The sequence below is a fragment of the Dinoponera quadriceps genome, unplaced genomic scaffold (assembly GCF_001313825.1).
Source record: "Dinoponera quadriceps isolate SergipeBrazil2010 unplaced genomic scaffold, ASM131382v1 scaffold1573, whole genome shotgun sequence".
Taxonomy (NCBI): domain Eukaryota; kingdom Metazoa; phylum Arthropoda; class Insecta; order Hymenoptera; family Formicidae; genus Dinoponera; species Dinoponera quadriceps.
Window position 1 is genome coordinate 8,534 of NW_014556062.1, and position 17,380 is coordinate 25,913.

General features: G+C 38.1%; 4 protein-coding genes across 6 annotated transcripts; 2 read left to right on the forward strand and 2 right to left on the reverse strand.

Moving 5' to 3' along the window:
* The first annotated feature begins 36 nt into the window (after positions 1-36).
* LOC106746568 (probable ATP-dependent RNA helicase DDX27) lies at positions 37-6,184 on the forward strand. Its single transcript, XM_014623294.1, is given in 12 exon segments — positions 37-216; positions 541-723; positions 856-1,093; positions 1,096-1,412; positions 1,506-1,633; positions 1,722-1,919; positions 1,980-2,124; positions 2,343-2,524; positions 2,612-2,940; positions 3,022-3,267; positions 3,359-3,440; positions 3,664-6,184. Coding segments are annotated over 12 exon segments (2,223 nt in total). The 5' UTR covers positions 37-129; the 3' UTR covers positions 3,752-6,184.
* Positions 4,617-13,356, reverse strand: LOC106746567 (sister chromatid cohesion protein PDS5 homolog B). Of its 2 annotated transcripts, XM_014623292.1 has the most exons (17): positions 13,047-13,356; positions 12,019-12,173; positions 11,738-11,932; positions 11,427-11,617; positions 11,136-11,343; positions 10,545-11,051; positions 10,163-10,461; positions 9,739-10,081; positions 9,560-9,664; positions 8,634-9,053; positions 8,178-8,540; positions 7,802-8,033; positions 7,463-7,710; positions 7,089-7,388; positions 6,873-6,908; positions 6,693-6,743; positions 4,617-6,595 (listed from the first exon to the last, which is right to left on the reverse strand). In XM_014623292.1, exons 2-17 carry the CDS (start codon positions 12,097-12,099, stop codon positions 6,539-6,541), a joined length of 3,636 nt encoding a protein of 1,211 aa, XP_014478778.1. In that variant the 5' UTR covers positions 12,100-12,173; positions 13,047-13,356; the 3' UTR covers positions 4,617-6,538. The 2 variants fall into 2 exon arrangements, with proteins under 2 accessions (XP_014478778.1, XP_014478779.1); XM_014623293.1 differs by lacking the exon at positions 6,873-6,908.
* A 339-nt stretch (positions 13,357-13,695) lies between these two features.
* Positions 13,696-14,565, forward strand: LOC106746599 (40S ribosomal protein S20). Its single transcript, XM_014623353.1, has 3 exons — positions 13,696-13,804; positions 14,013-14,118; positions 14,256-14,565. The coding sequence occupies exons 1-3, from the start codon at positions 13,802-13,804 to the stop codon at positions 14,510-14,512; spliced, it is 366 nt and encodes a 121-aa protein (XP_014478839.1). The 5' UTR covers positions 13,696-13,801; the 3' UTR covers positions 14,513-14,565.
* Positions 14,566-14,904: 339 nt separating this feature from the next.
* On the reverse strand, positions 14,905-16,767 carry LOC106746597 (eukaryotic translation initiation factor 2 subunit 1). 2 transcript variants are annotated; one of them, XM_014623352.1, is made up of 6 exons: positions 16,711-16,767; positions 16,094-16,336; positions 15,780-16,011; positions 15,424-15,656; positions 15,241-15,356; positions 14,905-15,157 (listed from the first exon to the last, which is right to left on the reverse strand). In XM_014623352.1, the coding sequence occupies exons 2-6, from the start codon at positions 16,329-16,331 to the stop codon at positions 14,969-14,971; spliced, it is 1,008 nt and encodes a 335-aa protein (XP_014478838.1). In that variant the 5' UTR covers positions 16,332-16,336; positions 16,711-16,767; the 3' UTR covers positions 14,905-14,968. The 2 variants fall into 2 exon arrangements, with proteins under 2 accessions (XP_014478838.1, XP_014478837.1); XM_014623351.1 differs by having other exon boundaries at positions 16,524-16,737.
* Between the last annotated feature and the right edge of the window lie 613 nt (positions 16,768-17,380).

The following is a 17,380-nucleotide window of genomic DNA, read 5'->3' on the forward strand; positions in this document are numbered from 1 at the left end:
TAAAAACAAGCACCCTGCGTCGCGGGTTTAACTTACGGTTTAAACCTACGTAGACCCACGTGTTTCATACCTTAACCTAAAAGAAATATTGCGTATGTTTTCTCTCACTCTTTATTTATTTAAATCAAAATGACGAATAATTATGATTTAATAAAGACTATCGAAGATGATCAAGAGGTAACGGATTATTCAGAAAAATCGGACGAAGAAGACGATGTAAGTTGAAATGAATACGTTTTGTTTCAAAAACATGTTTATTTCATATAATAATACTTTGTTAATAAATTTAGGTTTATTATTAGTTGTTATTTGAAATTTGTCTCAAATGAGATAGTCTTGAATTCAAAATTAGATATGAGTTTTTCAGTTGAATCACGATTACAAATATAATGTTGAGTACATCATATGATTCAATTGAAAAATTCAGGTCTAATCCTAAGTTAAAATTTGAATATCTTACATGAGATAAGTTTCAAGTAAGAATCGTTAATGTAGGCCTTAATATACCTCGAGTGTTATTTTTCAATTTTTATTTTTTAGTTTCAACCACGAAAGCAAAAGAAAAAAGAAAGTAAAGACTTTGACAGTGATTTCCAATTCATAAATAATGTTACTGAATATAATCACGATACTTGGAATGATCTAAAAAAATATGTTAAACGGAAAGCAACAACGAAACTAGATGATAAAATAAAGAAAATCAGAAAACAAAACAGCAATCAAGTATGTAATATTGCTATTTTTACATGGAGACTATAATTGTGTGCAAAAATTAACACTTTATAGAATATTAATTTTTATTGTAATAAATATAATACTATTAAAAAAAGTAATCTATTATTAAATAATTCTTAGGTTGAGACAGAAAATAATTTTATTAAAGTTGAACTAGATACAGATCGAAATGATGATTCTGTTTTGCTATCTGAGGAGGATCTTAAAAAAGGTATTTTATATATATTTATATTTGAGACTTTGCTTAAATATAACAAATTAGTTTAAAAAATTTATAGTTTTTATATGAGTGATTCTTACTGGCATGAGAGAGATAATATATNATTATGTAGTATAATATATACTGACTATATGAATTTATAAATGTGCAGGCAATAACAACAATGAAATTTTTGAATCCAACTCCTATACAAGCTGCTACCATTCCAGTGGCTTTAATGGGCCGCGATATATGTGGTTGCGCAGCAACAGGAACTGGCAAGACTGCAGCTTATATGCTTCCAACTTTGGAGAGATTAATATACAAGCCGCTGGATGGGCCTGCCGTCACACGAGTTCTCGTACTCGTGCCTACCAGAGAGTTGGGAGTGCAAGTTTACCAAGTGACGAGACAGCTATCTCAGTTTACCTCGGTAGAAGTTGGTTTATCCGTCGGTGGGTTGGACGTGAAAGTACAAGTGTGTAATTTATTTCCCATATAAACTTCACAAATTGTCATAATAAAATCGGATAATCGGTTTCCTGCATGTTTCTCAAATATGTTATTGCAGGAGAGCGTATTAAGAAAAAATCCAGATATTGTGATAGCAACACCTGGAAGATTGATCGACCATTTAAGAAATACACCTACTTTCTCACTGGATACTATCGAAGTGCTAATTTTGGATGAAGCTGACAGGTAAAAGAAAACTAATTCAATAAGAATTATATCATAAGATGTATACATATTACGCACTAACAAAACACTAATGTTCTGTTGATTGAAGGATGTTAGATGAGTACTTTGCTGAACAAATGAAATATATCGTGAACCAATGCTCGAGAAGCAGGCAGACTATGCTCTTCTCTGCTACTATGACCGAGGAAGTCAAAGATTTAGCCGCGGTGTCTCTCGACAAACCCATTAAGATATTTGTAAACAGCAATCAAGACGTAGCCTTCAACTTGCGTCAAGAATTTATTCGGTAAGTAAATGATTATTTTTCATTGCTGAGACTTGTACTGTACAAAGACTGTATTCACAGTGTACGCAAGGAGAGAGAAGGAGATCGCGAGGCGATATTAGCAGCCTTGATCTGCCGAACTTTCCACGATCATGTTATGGTTTTTGTGCAAACGAAAAAACAAGCACACAGATTGCACATTTTGCTGGGATTGCTAGGAATAAAAGTGAGTAAATTACCATTTAATACCTAGTATAATGTATTTAATAGTATTGTATTATATAATTGCAACATATTAATTATTTTTATTTTTATTTATAATTATTAAATATATTATAAATATTATTTTATTTATAATTAATAACATATTAATTAAATAATATATTCGATAGTAAATAATGTAATAATAATCGCATTGTTTTCGTCTTTTTTAATATTTGCAAGATCGGGGAACTGCATGGAAATCTCACGCAGCCACAACGATTGGAGAATCTGCAGAAGTTTAAGGACGAGCAGATCGACATTTTGATAGCGACTGACGTTGCTGCGAGAGGGCTGGACATAAGTGGCGTGAAAACTGTTATTAACTTTGTGTTGCCCGCTACTCTTCAACATTATATACACAGGTACAGAGCTGTTAAAAGTTTCGACCAACGCATTATTCTCGTGTGCATGGCTCACAGAAGGAGTAATTATGTTTGTTATTACATTAGAGTTGGGAGAACTGCGAGAGCAGGACGCGTGGGTGTTTCTGTGTCGTTAGCCGGCGAGCAGGAACGTTCCTTGGTGAAGGATATTATCAAACGAGCGAAAAATCCGGTCAAGAACAGGATAATACCGTCGGATATAATAGAAAAATACAATAAAAAGTTACAGTCCCTGGAACCGGACGTGGAGAAGATTCTGCAGGAGGAGAAGAACGAGAGAGAACTGGCCAAAGTAGAGAACCAGGCGAATCGCGCTGAGAATCTGCTCAAAGACGCGGAGGACAAGAATCAGCGGAGTTGGTTCCAATCTAAAAAGGAAAGAAAGACGGAGAAAGGTAATGTGTCGACATTTCTTATTGTAACATAGTGTCGCATGTGCGCCTGCGAATTGATCAACGATTTCGTGTGATCTTCAGAGAATCTTCGGTTGACCGAGAGACAGACTAGCAAGAATAAGAAACGCGAAAAGGAGCCTTCCAATATAGTGGAGGATAAAAAGAAGAAGGTGCAAAACGAGCCCAAAAAAGACACCGCTGAAGATAGAGCCAAAAAAGAGCTGGAGAAAATCGCTGCTTATCAAGCGCGATTAGCAAAGAGGAAAAACAAGCTGAAGAAGATTAAGGCAGTTACGGACGAGAGTAACCGTGACTTGTCTAGAAAAGGTACAATTTTACATTGTTTCATAAAACTGAAGGAGAAAATTTCACAATGTTAAAAGAACTACGAATTCTAACACAAGTCACGTTATTTTAGGACCATCGAAACGATCGAAATCATCGTTCGCCGCTGATTTAACAGACACGAGCAAGAAAGGTGTGAAAAGAATGCGGTATGAGTAAGTATATTCATACATATCTATATGTATTTCTAGACTGGCATTCTGAACTTTCTTTTATTGATAAAAGCGCCCTAAATATGACTTTTCAGCCAGTCAGGTAGTTCCTGAATCACTTTCAGAAGCACTTTTATCGATAAAAGACAGTTCAGATACGGGCTTGTATCTTTTATCACAATTGTAAAAGAGATAGCACAATAATCTCTGTTTTTCCGCATTGCAGAGCAAACATTAGGAATAAGCCAAATGCGCAGCGCAAAAACAAACCTACAAGAGGGAGGGTTCAGAAGAAATCACTTAAGAGACGTTAATTTTGTAATACAACTCGGTTGTATATTATTATAAACATATGCCACACTTCACTTGATTTTTTTTCCTTTTTATTATAGAACCATTACAATACGCGCCATACGTCTCACAGATTGACAGATGAATAGCACTGATTAATTGGTTTGTTTAATCAGATTATGTATACTTTTCGTAGTCTATGACCTGTTTGAGAAAATTGCAGTACCATGCCGGGAGATCGTATACACTCGCAAAGATATCGTTTTGACAGTATCAATGCCGATCGCAGAAAGGTACTTAATATTTGATAAATAGTATGTATAAGTTAATTAACGATATGTTAAATAAACCATATATATCTATTTAGAGAATTGATGCTATGTATGATAAAAATAATGATAATGGAGATAAAGGGGGAATCATATTAAATACATATATCTATGTGTAAATTTGGAAAAAAGAAATTATGCAAAGTTTCAACGTGCATTGTACTGTAATTTCTATGAAGAGGTAACAGGTATATGTTAATTCTATTCATAATATTTACGTGATTTCACTCATCCATCGTCATTCACGAATTCATTCTCAATCTTCATTCGCACTCTTCGAATTTAATATAGTTGAATGTGTAAGTATAATAATCTTAATGTTCAAGAATTTAAATCAACCTTTAGAACCTAGGCCCACATTTAAATTACTCGAAATTCCGTTCAAATTCGTACCCAAGCCTCTTCTACCTTTTTACTGGTTATTATTATATGTCATGCTTACACAGTATATGCTTATATGCTTAATAAATAAAATTGGAACGTGTCTTTTGTGTAAAAAGGTCGTAAGAATCACACGTATTTATCCAAGGTGTTACGCAATGATCTCTTGCAGACGATACACAATTTTAATTTTACATTTATTTATAAATACAAAAGTGTCGATGGTTTTCGCAAATCCTCGCAAATTTTCGTTTCTATCGTTACACATAGATCCTATTCCGATTTGCAATAAGAAATCAGTGAGATGAAATAGCGATATTATATATAAATATTACTTATTTGTTAAACGAAAATTGCTTATTACTGCCACAATGTAACATCAATATATTCATATATAAATTACACGGGAACAGTTGGAACTGTTCTCATGCGTGATTCATGACTGATGTCGAAAGATTCTCTTATATATTTTATAAATTTAAACACACAACACACACTTAACTTCTGATTAGGCGAGCGCAATAAAAAATACACCAAAGTACTTCAGCTGAGCGTATCTTATTAAGATTCTATGGGGACAATGTTTCATCAACTGATTGCAGGTATAGAAGAATTTTGGATACAAATTCGAATCAAACACAATCGGACAATCTTACAATAAGCAGACAATGAGTAAATAAGACAGTCATATAAATCGAGATAGAAGATATTAACGGCGTGAAAAAAGAAAAGACTATCTTAAACATTAAGACTTCGATTAACTCTTTATAAGAACACCAGTTTGATTTAATATCGATGTTTCCAATGTGCCAATGTATGTCGCTCATAAGAGAGAGAGAGAGAGAAAGAGAGAGAGAGAGAGAGAGAGAGAGAGAAAAAACTGTCTATATAAATATTAAAATATTTTTGAACAAGAAAAATCATTCGTCGTACCAATCAAACCGACACAAACATTAAATTCGCCGGTAAATAAAACAAAATATAATTTTGAGTAAACACAAAGTTGCATCACATTCGTGAATACGTTTTCCTTGACAAAATCATTGTGTTCATACAAATCCTGACTGAATAATCATCACCGCTAAAGACTAAAGACCGCTGTGGCGCGCGATGGGAGTCATATTACTAATAATAAAAAAAAAAAAAAAATCCACATGATCTCGGATCACAAACGCGACAGTCATACAATTTTTATAATAATATGTATTGTTTACGCAACAAAACTATAGTATTCTCCTTTGCGGTTCATAAAGTGACAATATACTCGATACATCTGGATATACTTCTTTTGCAGAAAAAAATGGATTTGCTTTATTCACTTGTCAATAAAGTATGTTGACAATATTGTTTATGTATATATATATATATATATTTATATATATATTTATATGTATATGCTTGCTGTGTCTAAACTGAATGCTATATTTTTCTTTCATTAGCAAAACAACACGATTCATCGGAAGTAATCGCGAAATAAAGACATAGAAAAAGACTTTTTTCCATCCGTTTTGTATGGTGTGCAAAAAGTGAACAATACTATGATGATCAAATGCCACCCGAATAAGAGCATCAATTCAAAGAATCCGTTATATATGCTTTGTAAAAAATGACCATTCCGACTAAACAGTCATTCGGGAAAATTATTTGTTAGTGACGATGCGTCGTATAATTCATAGAAATAACGGGAAATATACGCATTCGTACATTTCGGTTTTGTCATATGACGAAAAAAAAAAAAAAAAAAAAGAGAACGCATTCGCGGGTCCGTATGTGTTCTCTGTGAGAAACCAACAGACTCCTCGTCATTTCTCTTTATGTTTTTTTTCTCATTTTACCCACAAGTTGCAAGTCCGATGGACTCTCTCTGAATTGTAAGCCTACACGCATTAATTATCATCTGACGTTACTGTGTCGTAATCTTAACATCTTACATTCTAGAAATACACGAACGACTTAGGTTTATTAATTGTACATAACCAAAATATTCTGTTTTCTAATTTGTAAAGTATCTTTTTAGATTCTTTAATTTTCCTCATCATCGCACTCTTTATGTCTTTCCCCGTCCCATTATCCCCAGCGTATAATATTTCAATCACTGAATTATTTATTTACTTTGTCCGATTCTCTTAATGCCCTCTTGGCCGGTGGTTCTTCGATCTAAAATGCAGAAACAGGCGACGAAGGAGAGATTAGAAATATTGTCCGGTCACATTGAGAAAGTAGACTAAACTTAGATGTTAGAAAACCGATCTACCTCTTCCTCCAAGCCAGGCAGTTGAATCCTGGTTTCTGACGCTTCGGCAGGCTGCAAATAGATTCGATTGAAAGAATGAACCCAACATGTCCCACGCATACCATGCGCCCCAACGTCACATTAAAAAAAAAAGAAGAAAATAACACATTACATTTTAACGTTACACCAAAGAAACATTACCTGCGCATCGATACATTCCACTTCTCCAACTTGTAGCTTGAAATCATAGTTATACACACGCGAAAAATTAAATACAGCAAGTTTTATTAATACCGGTAAGATACAATTGATAGGAGAAATGTGTACATTACAATGTCTACATCGAATTAATCTACATTGAATCACAAGTAAATCCAAGATCCAAGAATTATCGCGATATCGTTCCAAAAAGCTTACCCTTGCATCTGTTTCGTTAGGTCCAATGCCTACTTCCTTTTGCTGTTTGGATTTGGCCCTGCGCTGCGGTCTGTCGCTGACTGAATGCGCATTGTGGAATGATCCCTTGCCCTTCGGAGTGGTCATGTTCACTTGCAGCTCCGCGGGCAAGTAATTTTTGGTGTTGCTCAACATTTCGTCCGCCGTGCGCTTGAAATACATCGTGGGGATTCGCGTCTCGCTGGGGAATTCCTTCATGTCGAAATTGGTGGTCTTCGTGTATATTACATTCATCGCCAGGTCGCAGACTGCCCATAATTTCTACACGCAACAAAGAACATTAGTACGAAGGATCGCTCGGGAGGAGCGATTTGAGGTTAATCCACGATAATTACATAGTTCATGTCGTTGTCCTCAGGCTTCAACGCGTCTTTGTGACTCTTCATACGTTCCACGAGATTTTTGTAGAATCCGTAGCAATAATACTCGTTCTTCGTGATGAGAGGTTCCAGGATGAACCAGAGACACTGCTGGATGATTTTCAACTGGCTCACCATCGAGTGACTCGTGAATTCGGGGTCGTGCGCGAGGATGGGTACCGCGAAAACCAACATATAGTCCGGTAATATATGGGGCAATTGACCTGTGAGATGACGAAGCAACGTGATGAATTCTCGACTATGGAAGCAGACTGTTTACGCGTGTAGACTGTTTTTCACTATTTATTATCGTACCCATAGCCCGCTCGACGGTACCCAAGGAGAGTGTCTTCACGTAATCCCTTCTCTTGTTTATGTCTGTCTGCATATACGTTTTCAGAACGCATTTTAACCTTTTGTCCTGTTCTTTGCCAGCCAAGGCGTAATATCCCATGAAATCCAGTGGTAGGCATTTATTTGGAATCCCTCTTCCAAGACCTTTGTGTAACTTACTGCCAAAAGCTTCCCTGACCTGGGAAACTTCGTCCTAAAAACAAGCCGATATTTGAATCTCGCGCATGTTAAAACGTTTATATCGCGTATGATAAAGAGAACAATATTATATAGGGTTTACCAAAAGTGTGGTTTTTGGCAAACCTTGTAGATTATTATACTATTATTTTTAACTTACCACCATGAGTTGTGAAAGATTGTAGAATTGTTCCGCGGTGAACTGGTCGCCGACGCCCTTCTGTTCGCATATCTTCAGCATCGAGCAACCGGCCTGCAATCGCAGCCAACTCATCTCGGCTTTGCTGAGACGTCCCTGCTGCAGCAGGTCCCCTTTGTTTACCACGAAAGCGTTCAGCATCCTGAACGTCTTTTGCGCCGACAGCACGTCGGTCTTTAATCCCAGCAACCAGCGCGCCATGCATTTCAACCCTTCCAATCTGCACCGTGTTTCCTCGGGCAACTGATCCTCCCTGCACCAATCCCCGTCGATAGCAATGGCATTTTGCTCGCTGCTCTCCTTCACTAGTAACTCTTTAACTATCTGCAGGAGAGAAATTCACCGGGTGCCGTGAGAAGGCAGACGAGACGTATGCAGAGAGGAATCTCACTGTCAATTATCGATATTCGCACTTACTTTTCTGGACACCATATTCTTTATTTGTACTTGATATTTCTCTGGCAAATTATACGCTATGTGGCCTAAGGTGACTATAGACGTCCGATAGTACTCCGACGTCGGCGTCAGGGTGTTCTTAATTCTCTCGATGATCTCGGGGAAAATGGTGTCGTGTATGTTAGTCATGTTAACGAACAAACATCGCACGGCCTGCTTCGCCTGCTTCGGCGTGCCCGTCTCGGCGAAGGTTTTGCATATCGGCACCATGAGATTCATGATATCCGGCGCCACATCGCACAGAGGCTTGTACTTGCCCAGGAACGTGAAGATCGAGAGGACCAGCGGCCCCACCATTTCGTCCTCTAACTCGAGCAGGTGGACCAGTTGCATCAGGATGTCGTTGTGCAGGAAATGCGGGCCAAATACGAACGAAAGCATCTGAAATATTCCGATTAATGTACTTCTCCGTGCCGTTAAGCTCCGTCGGTTCTTTGCAACTTGTCCTAGTGATGAATTCGCTTTAACATTTAGGGCGGTATTCATAGTCAGATCTTATATTTAAGATCGTCTCAAGTTCATCTTCAGACACTGTGCGGTTCATTGACTACGGAGCATCTGAAGATGAACGCAAGACGATCTTCGATATAAAATCTGAGCGTATATTATGGACTCGTTCGGAATTGATTCGATCGGCATCGTTCAGTTATTATAACATACACAAAATACAAAAAGAAATACAAGAGAAAATCTAGGGAATAACCAAGAGATTCCAAACAAATGCATAATATGTGTCCTGATTATAGTCCATATATTCACTATCAGTACTAAAAACCTATAATATACATGACATGAATTGTAGATTTTCAATATTGGCAGTGAATATACGAACAAGTCTTGAATGCGATGAATACCGACTTTAGTTTTGGAGTGCGAACGCAACTTACTACTAGCAATCTTAGTCCTTTCTCGCCAGCATTGTTCGGGTTGAGACCGACTTCTTCTATTACGTTGCCACCTTTCAGGCAATCCAAGACGTATCCGATCAAAACCTGATGTAATCACACACACACACATGTCACAAGTGACGAGATAAACTCTCCCCTCCTCGAGATAAAATACTTACTCGAATAGCTTCTTCGTCGATCATGACGGAGCTTACTCTCTCAAGCAGCATCTTAATCGTGTTGTAGTACAGATTGGTCATAACAGGCTGTCCTAACTTTTTAAGAACCATACTTATTGTGTCGGCGCATTCCTTGCAAGAGACATTCGGTTGTACGATCGTCTCCATTCCTTGCAACAACATGGAATCCTTTCTCATGTGAATGCTGAACTTCTGGAGGAATTCCTGCACCTTTGTGGGATCCGGCAAGAAGCGCGATATCTGATGAACCTTGGTCACCAGCTCGTTCGTAATATCCGATTTCTTCACGATGTCTAACCACTCGACCACTGCTCTTCGTACACTAAGGTATATACGACGACAATCGATGAATCAAAAGAAAAACCTCTACTATAATCGTGAGAATCGAGATGCAAACACATACGCAAGCTGGTGCTTCTGGAGTTCCACGAAAGCTTTGGAAGCGTGATCATCGATTGTGCCTAAGAGATGGTATAGCTTTTTCATTCTTTCTTCAGCCGGCAGTTGATAAGGTACTAGGCACGTATTTAGCAGTCTCTCTACCAACAATCTGTCTTCCATGCCCGCCATATAATAGCCGTGCAATATTTTATCTTTTATCCAGGTCACCGCCTTTTTCGTGGCTTGCGGCACGTCCGCGTCGTTCAGGTGTTTCTTGTATATCATAGCCAGGCCGGACATTGCCTCTTTTCGTATTTTGAACTGAAACAAGACACGATCGTTAATAAACAAGGTATCATCGATATTGCAATCGAGTGAACGACCGATAAAGCTCAATGTCCAACTTTTTTGTCTAGAGTCCTTTCCTTAACGAATTCCAGCAAGTCCTCGCTGTCGGAGACGACCTCGAAGTCTTTTCTGGCGGTTGTCACTATAGCCATAACGACTTCGTAACGGACGCTCTCATCGGCGTCGTGCTGCCTCATCTTCAAAGTCTCCGTGATGTCCTTCCTCAGTTCGGGGTGATTCAGCAAGAAATGCATCGAATACTGCACGCACTTAATACGTATAGACACGCTGATATCGTTGAATCGTCCTAAAAACGCCCTCCACAACTGAGTGTGCTGTACTGCTAATTGCGAACCTTTCTCAGAGAACATTCTCGCGAGTAGCGCCACGGCACCTAATCTCTCAGTCTCGGAGGAGGATTTTAGTTTACATTCTAGCTGCGGCAGGACGGACAGCAAGACACTCGGACATATGTGATTCAACTCGTAAATCAGGTCGTACACCTTCTTGCATATCTGCAAACTCTTCTCCTCTTTGCCCAATATCAAGACATGATTGAAAAACTGTAACAGGAGTCATTTTACGCGTCGAAATGAGAAATGGTTGGCCGTTCGTCATCCGAGACGAGAATCTCCGCAACTACTCACCGCTTGTATGTACGGTTCTAAAGTATCGCTACACTTGATTACTAGCTCTTTAGCGAGCAAATACGCATTCTTCTTCTGTGTCTTATTTGGCTCTACAATGTTCATCAATATGATATCCAAAAGCTCGTTACTGACGATGTCAGATTCGGTGATCAGTGGACACAAGACATCCAGCATGAAGCTCTTAACTTTGCCAGAATGCTCATCGCTGGATACAAATGATAATAATCGTAAGATATTGCGGAAACTTTAACAATCGCCTTTTCTCTCTTGTTCTCAGTTCGTACTCACTTGACTATTCTAAACATGAGGGAGAACAATGCACAGAAGATCTCTTGGCAATCTTCTAACTCGAAGCACATGTTGAATGATTTCACATAAGCTAAATTCTCAAGTAGATAGAAATACCTCTTAAAGGCGGGATCCTTCGGATCTTTTAAGCCCGCCAGTTGTTTAATAAGAAATAAAAATATTGTTTTCACCTGAGAATTTCATGTCGAGAATGGCAATGTTAGATGTTTATCAAACCAAGTGATAAATTTTACTTAGCCAATGTGTGAATAATAAATCCTTTCAGCTGTAATTGTAACTTAAATCGTTACCTGATCGGCATCTTTGTAAGGAGCCTCTGGAGCATACACTCTTAAGACATCTGCGATACAGCATGCGATAAGCAGTTGCACGTCTTTGCTCTGATGCATAAGGAAGTGCTCCTCTGCCAAATGCAACGCAAGTGGGATGTATTGCTGATACATTCCTTCATCTTGTCCCATGGCTTGCAATGTGTGTGCTAATGTCTAAATATTTAGTATATTTTATTGCTATATGAATCTTATACAAGATACATATGCTTATAATAATAAAATATGCCTTATTATTATACCTTGAGTCTCCTGATTAACTCATCTGGGCCTAAATCTTCAGTGACTGACCTGCACCCTTGCGGGTACACAATTTCCGACATGGTGGCTGCTATGTGAACCAACCGAACGTAACAAATATTTTATCCTTAACGTATTCTAAAACACAGTCCAAATTCTGTAATATGAGAACAATTATCAATACTAAAAACATTTCACAATTATATAATTTTATGCTATATTATTGCTTAAACTAGAAACTAGAACAAATTTTTTAAATAAAACATGTTTCTTGATAACACTGTTCATTTATGAAGCCTTATAATATATCAAGTGATATATTATCTCATATATATACTTCCAAAAACATAATCTTATTTAAGAAAATAGCCATATAAAGTTTGTGGCAAAAAACAGATGTAGCATATATAAATTTATACAAAGTTGTAGAATTGACGTATGTGACATTTTAAACTTTTATAAAGCATGTGAGTCGAGTCATAAATGATATAACATATTCAATGCATTCAAAATCACATCCTTTATGATAGCAAAAGTAAAGACAGAACGAATTCTTGTGACATATCTTAGGAACAAAAGTTGATAGACATAGGAATCATGATTTAATATACATTAGAAAAAGAACACATTAATGATACAAATATCTTAGTAGACAATATTTAGCAGCAAAAGCTGTGGCTTCCGTAGAATAAAGAGATTTCTCTATCTCCAGCGCATTCTCCAACATACTTTACATGAGGTACCAAGATGAGCATACGTTTAATTTCACGAATATTCGAGCGGCGTACTAACGGGACAAAACGCTGAATTTGACTGCATGTCATACCGATACGTTAACAGGTGTACTGATTATCGGAGAACCGAACGACCGTTGATCTCATGGCTTCGAGGTTATGTGCATTCGCCGTGCACGTATACAAGCCACGACGTAAACAAAATTCTCACGTAACGACGTTCACGAGGCACTCTCGGGGACGAAAATGTCGCGGCGGGACGGGGAACGAGCGGTATTGTCGTGCTCGAACGTTACCTCAAGATATGCATAAGCACCGCAGGGCCCGTGGCACTCAAAATATCAATAAAGCAAATATATCCGATGAGGGTGCACAACACAGTAGATCGCTTCTTTCAGGATGCACACAAGCGACCAGCCTGCAGCTTTCAACTTCGTGATGTACTAAGTGCGCACGTATCGCCTGCGACGTAATTTACGTGATTTTCTGTAAATACTTGGCATGGTAAAACGACCTGGACGTCAACGGTGAAACGGTGGCGAAATCGTTCTTCGTAAGCGGTTAAGCGTGTCAAAGGACGCGACGGTGCAATCCGATCGCCTGAAGTTGCCCGCGTACCGCCACAACTATGGCGGTGTGACGCGACGAATCCGATTGGTGGACGCCACGTCGTGTTGTATCGCGCCGTACGCCACGAAGTTTACCGCTGATCCCCCTAAAGTTGTCTCGAAATCGAAGCTTCATTGCGCGTCCTCATGAGTCTCTCTCGCCCGAACAACGCGTATTCCATAGAAGGCATCTAGCGAGCAATCCAGCGCGAAAACAAGCACCGTGTGCCGCTGGCTTTACTTATACGTTTCACATGTTCCGAGTGCAGCAAGTGCGATAGAAAAGTGCAGACCAATAATTACGGAATCGCTCTGACCGGAAATACACTGTTATCCGGTGGTCCTTGCAATTTGCACGTGGAACGTTGTCGGACGTACTGGTTCAGCGCTGGTCAGTTTTACTTGATACAAATTGATCATCTCGACCAGGACAACAATTTATCATGGTAAGTGCTGAATTTAACATCAACAGACATTTTAGAGAATTGTTTTCTTTTCTTAGTAACAATGTAACATATTAATTTGGGGGTAGAGGGGATTGCTTGGATCACTAGACTAGGTTAGATATCAAAGCCAGATGAGACGTTCTCATTATTCAGATGAAGATTTCCAATAAATAGTTGTGATAATGAATTAATGCCTCGTATTTTTCAGGCAAGTACCAAGGTCGATAATCCTGAAAAACCAGGACAAGAAGTTGCCCCGATTCATCGAATCAGGATCACGCTCACGTCCCGCAACGTTCGCTCCCTCGAGAAAGGTGATACGGAATTGAAAATTAATTATTTTGTTGCATATCAAGTCAAAATTCATTCGCAAGCTAATACTTGTATTGCTTTAACTCGAGTTAGAAATTTAGTGTAATAAGTATCTTAATATGGTCTTTTCCTGTTTTAGTATGCTCGGAACTGATCAATGGGGCCAAGAAGCAAAAGCTGAAGGTTAAAGGACCTGTCCGTATGCCTACCAAGGTTCTGAGAATAACGACTCGTAAAACACCCTGTGGTGAAGGTTCGAAAACATGGGATCGATTCCAGATGAGAATTCACAAAAGAGTGATCGATTTATATTCGCCATCAGAGATTGTGAAACAAATCACAAGTATTTCCATTGAACCTGGTGTAGAGGTAGAGGTGACGATTGCTAATGAATAGATAATTTTTATTGAAACTGTGAAAATGTTTTAATAAAAATGTAAAAAACTGAACCCATGAGAGTAACTTCATTGGAATACCATAACCAAAAGCATGAGATTTTTAAGCAACGTGAAATTTCTATATTATTAGCTATACTTGTAGCTTGCATTTAAAGAAAATTTATATAAGATTAATAACAATATAGAATAATGCTTGGAATTCCTCATCAGGAGCACAGAAAGGGCTTAAGTCTTGATTTATTGTAATAATATAATTTATAAAAAATTTCAAAAATCTTGGGAAATACAATTTGTTCAACTCCTTACCATGTTTACATTAAATTATATGATAGCGCGACAACGAGATTTATCAAAATTGCAGCTGTTAATGAATAAAACCGTGCAAATACATAGTTGTTAATTAAATTTATACTTTATTTATACATATATATATATATATGTATATTATAGATTTTCAAATTTCTTCTTGTGATGGGTCTCTGAATTTGTCGTTTTGCTCAGATCCCTCACCGCCGCTGAAATCACCATCCATTCCTTCCACCTCCTCCTCGTCGTCATCGCCCGCAACTTCTGCGTTTTCTAATTCCGCTCGTTCCATTTGTCGCGCCAATTCTGCCTCGTCCGTAGCAGTGACCACTTTCGGCTGGAGCGTTAAAAGAAAAAAGAAATTAATTCTTGGTTTGGCACATAAATTCCGAACGGACGTGTTTAGTTTGTGAAACTTACCGCCATTTGGATGTTGAATACACCTCCGAGCAACGTGATCTTATCACGAATTACCTCGATTGCGTCATTTAATGCCTTCAGGCCGTCCTGTTTTTCCGGTGTAGATGTTGTCATAACTGAAATACAATAAATCAGAACATTTTTAATCAAGTACACACTCGGAAAACGGAATATGTCACATACCGTACAAGGGAGGAGCAATCAAGTTAATTTTGATGGGAAGTTCTTCGGTGGAAAGAGCTAAGCCAGTCTTCAGTGCAGCCTTAACAGCGTCAATTCCCTCGTAGCCGTAACACGCTACTTCCACATCTGCCCTGATCTTCACCGCTTGGGAGGTAAGTTTCCGTTTGATATTATTTAACAACACTTCCTTCGTGTGCTCGTCGAGGCCACATTCTGCTAAAATAGAGGGATCCCTAAAATTAGACAGATTCATAAATATATTGTATATATATTTAGGTACATTTAATTAACATAACCATTTCTATAAATATTTTGTGAATATTTCATATCGTGCAGTCTTAAGCTTCTTTCCTTACAATACTGATTGTTTGAAGAAATCATAAGCGGATGCTTTCTGCTTCTTATATTTTTCCTCAAAGTACCAGGCTGTCTTCTGATACAGTTCCTCCAGCTGATCATCGCTGTCATAGTGCAGCAGTTCCGCAACGTGTCTTAAAATTGAATTAACGGCCTTAGCCTTGGCGTATCTCTCTGTGCATTTTTCTACATCCTCAGCGGATACACGACGTTTGCTCAGATCAATGTAACCTGAAGTCCATGATTCATATACAAACAACTTAAAACATGAGAAAATTGAGTTACACAGATCTATAAAACGCCTATATATTACCTTTCTCTTTGTCTACTCGAATAACTACAACTGGTTCAGTTTTGCCTACTCTGATAAGTTTATTGATAGACCTAATACGTCTCCTGGACAATTCAGAGAGCAATATCATGCCCTCAATGTTGTTATATTCCAATAGGTGTACATAAGCACCCATTTCAGCTATACTGCGTACATTCACCATCACCACATCTTCCACCTCGGGATACTTCTCTTTATAAAATCGACACGCCAGCACCATGTTTGCTGAGAGTATACAAGAAATTACATTAACATGTATCGATATGTAACGTTAGAAACAATACCGTACGAATATAATATAGAGAATATATGAAATTTTATTTAATAATATGTCGACAGCAATTGCGAAAGATAAGAGCAGCCCTCTTCTCAAAGTATTTGCGTGTGAAGTAAAACCGATAGGTTAACTTACTAGGTTAGTATTTTGAAGGCTGCCAGGAAATAACAATATTGTTAAGATAATCTCCTAAGCAAGTATAACCACGTAACGATTAAGTCTTTTATTTACTTTGCACCGACTGAATTCGCTCAGAAACGTACGAACCCGCACGTGGCTCGTCAATAATAAACCATGCGCGACTTAGCTTCAATCAACGTACCGGTTGATAGCAGCTGCGAAAAGAGCACGAATGATAGTAAATCTACGCGTTTGCCACTACCAACTTAACAATTTTATTAGTCTACCAGCTGGAGCTAGTATTTCATTCGTCGCACGCACGAGTACGTGCCGGATATGCCGATTGGCTGTTGAATGGAGCATTTCTGAAGTCCCTAATATTTTTTTCAGGCACTCTAGAAATTCTTAAGCATTATGAACATTCAGAATTTACCACTTGCATATATATGAGATGCGATAATGACAAGAGCGCGCGCTAACCAATCATTTCTCTCTTGTAATTTTAATTTCTGGAGAAGCAACGTTCAGTCGTAGCATAAATTGCGAGTTGTCTTCTGATGAGCGTCGACATATTGGAAACACGTAGTTGCATACATATTTGGGTGTGTTCCTTCTAGCTACATTTCTTGTGAACTTTCATGCTCATCTCCACGACCTGTTGTTCCATGTTAAATCTAAAAGGCGCAGCTAAAATGTAACGCTAAAATGAACGGACTAATGACTGTCAATTAAAAAGTTCAAAATTATTCTTTTATTAATTTAATGTTGTATATAATGTCATTTATCACTAAGCCTTACGTCTAATTTTGTTGACGCGCGTAAAACATTTACAGCTGTCAATTTGTCAGACGTGGCTACGCGAGTCATGTGAC

Bases quoted from the DNA above. Each gene is read 5' to 3' on its own strand.
- LOC106746567 (XM_014623292.1), bottom strand. From the start codon at position 12,099: ATGTCGGAAATTGTGTACCCGCAAGGGTGCAGGTCAGTCACTGAAGAT. The intron at 11,052-11,135 runs GTGAGTAGTTGC...CTCCTGTTACAG, and splicing joins TAGAACCGTACATACAAGCG to TTTTTCAATCATGTCTTGAT. The intron at 10,082-10,162 runs GTATGTGTTTGC...TATATACCTTAG, and splicing joins CTCCAGAAGCACCAGCTTGC to TGTACGAAGAGCAGTGGTCG.
- LOC106746599 (XM_014623353.1), top strand. The intron at 14,119-14,255 runs GTGATACGGAAT...TTCCTGTTTTAG, and splicing joins CGTTCGCTCCCTCGAGAAAG to TATGCTCGGAACTGATCAAT.
- LOC106746597 (XM_014623352.1), bottom strand. From the start codon at position 16,331: ATGGTGCTGGCGTGTCGATTTTATAAAGAGAAGTATCCCGAGGTGGAA. The intron at 16,012-16,093 runs GTAATATATAGG...CATGGACTTCAG, and splicing joins TCGAGTAGACAAAGAGAAAG to GTTACATTGATCTGAGCAAA. The intron at 15,158-15,240 runs GTAAGTTTCACA...TTAACGCTCCAG, and splicing joins TATTCAACATCCAAATGGCG to CCGAAAGTGGTCACTGCTAC.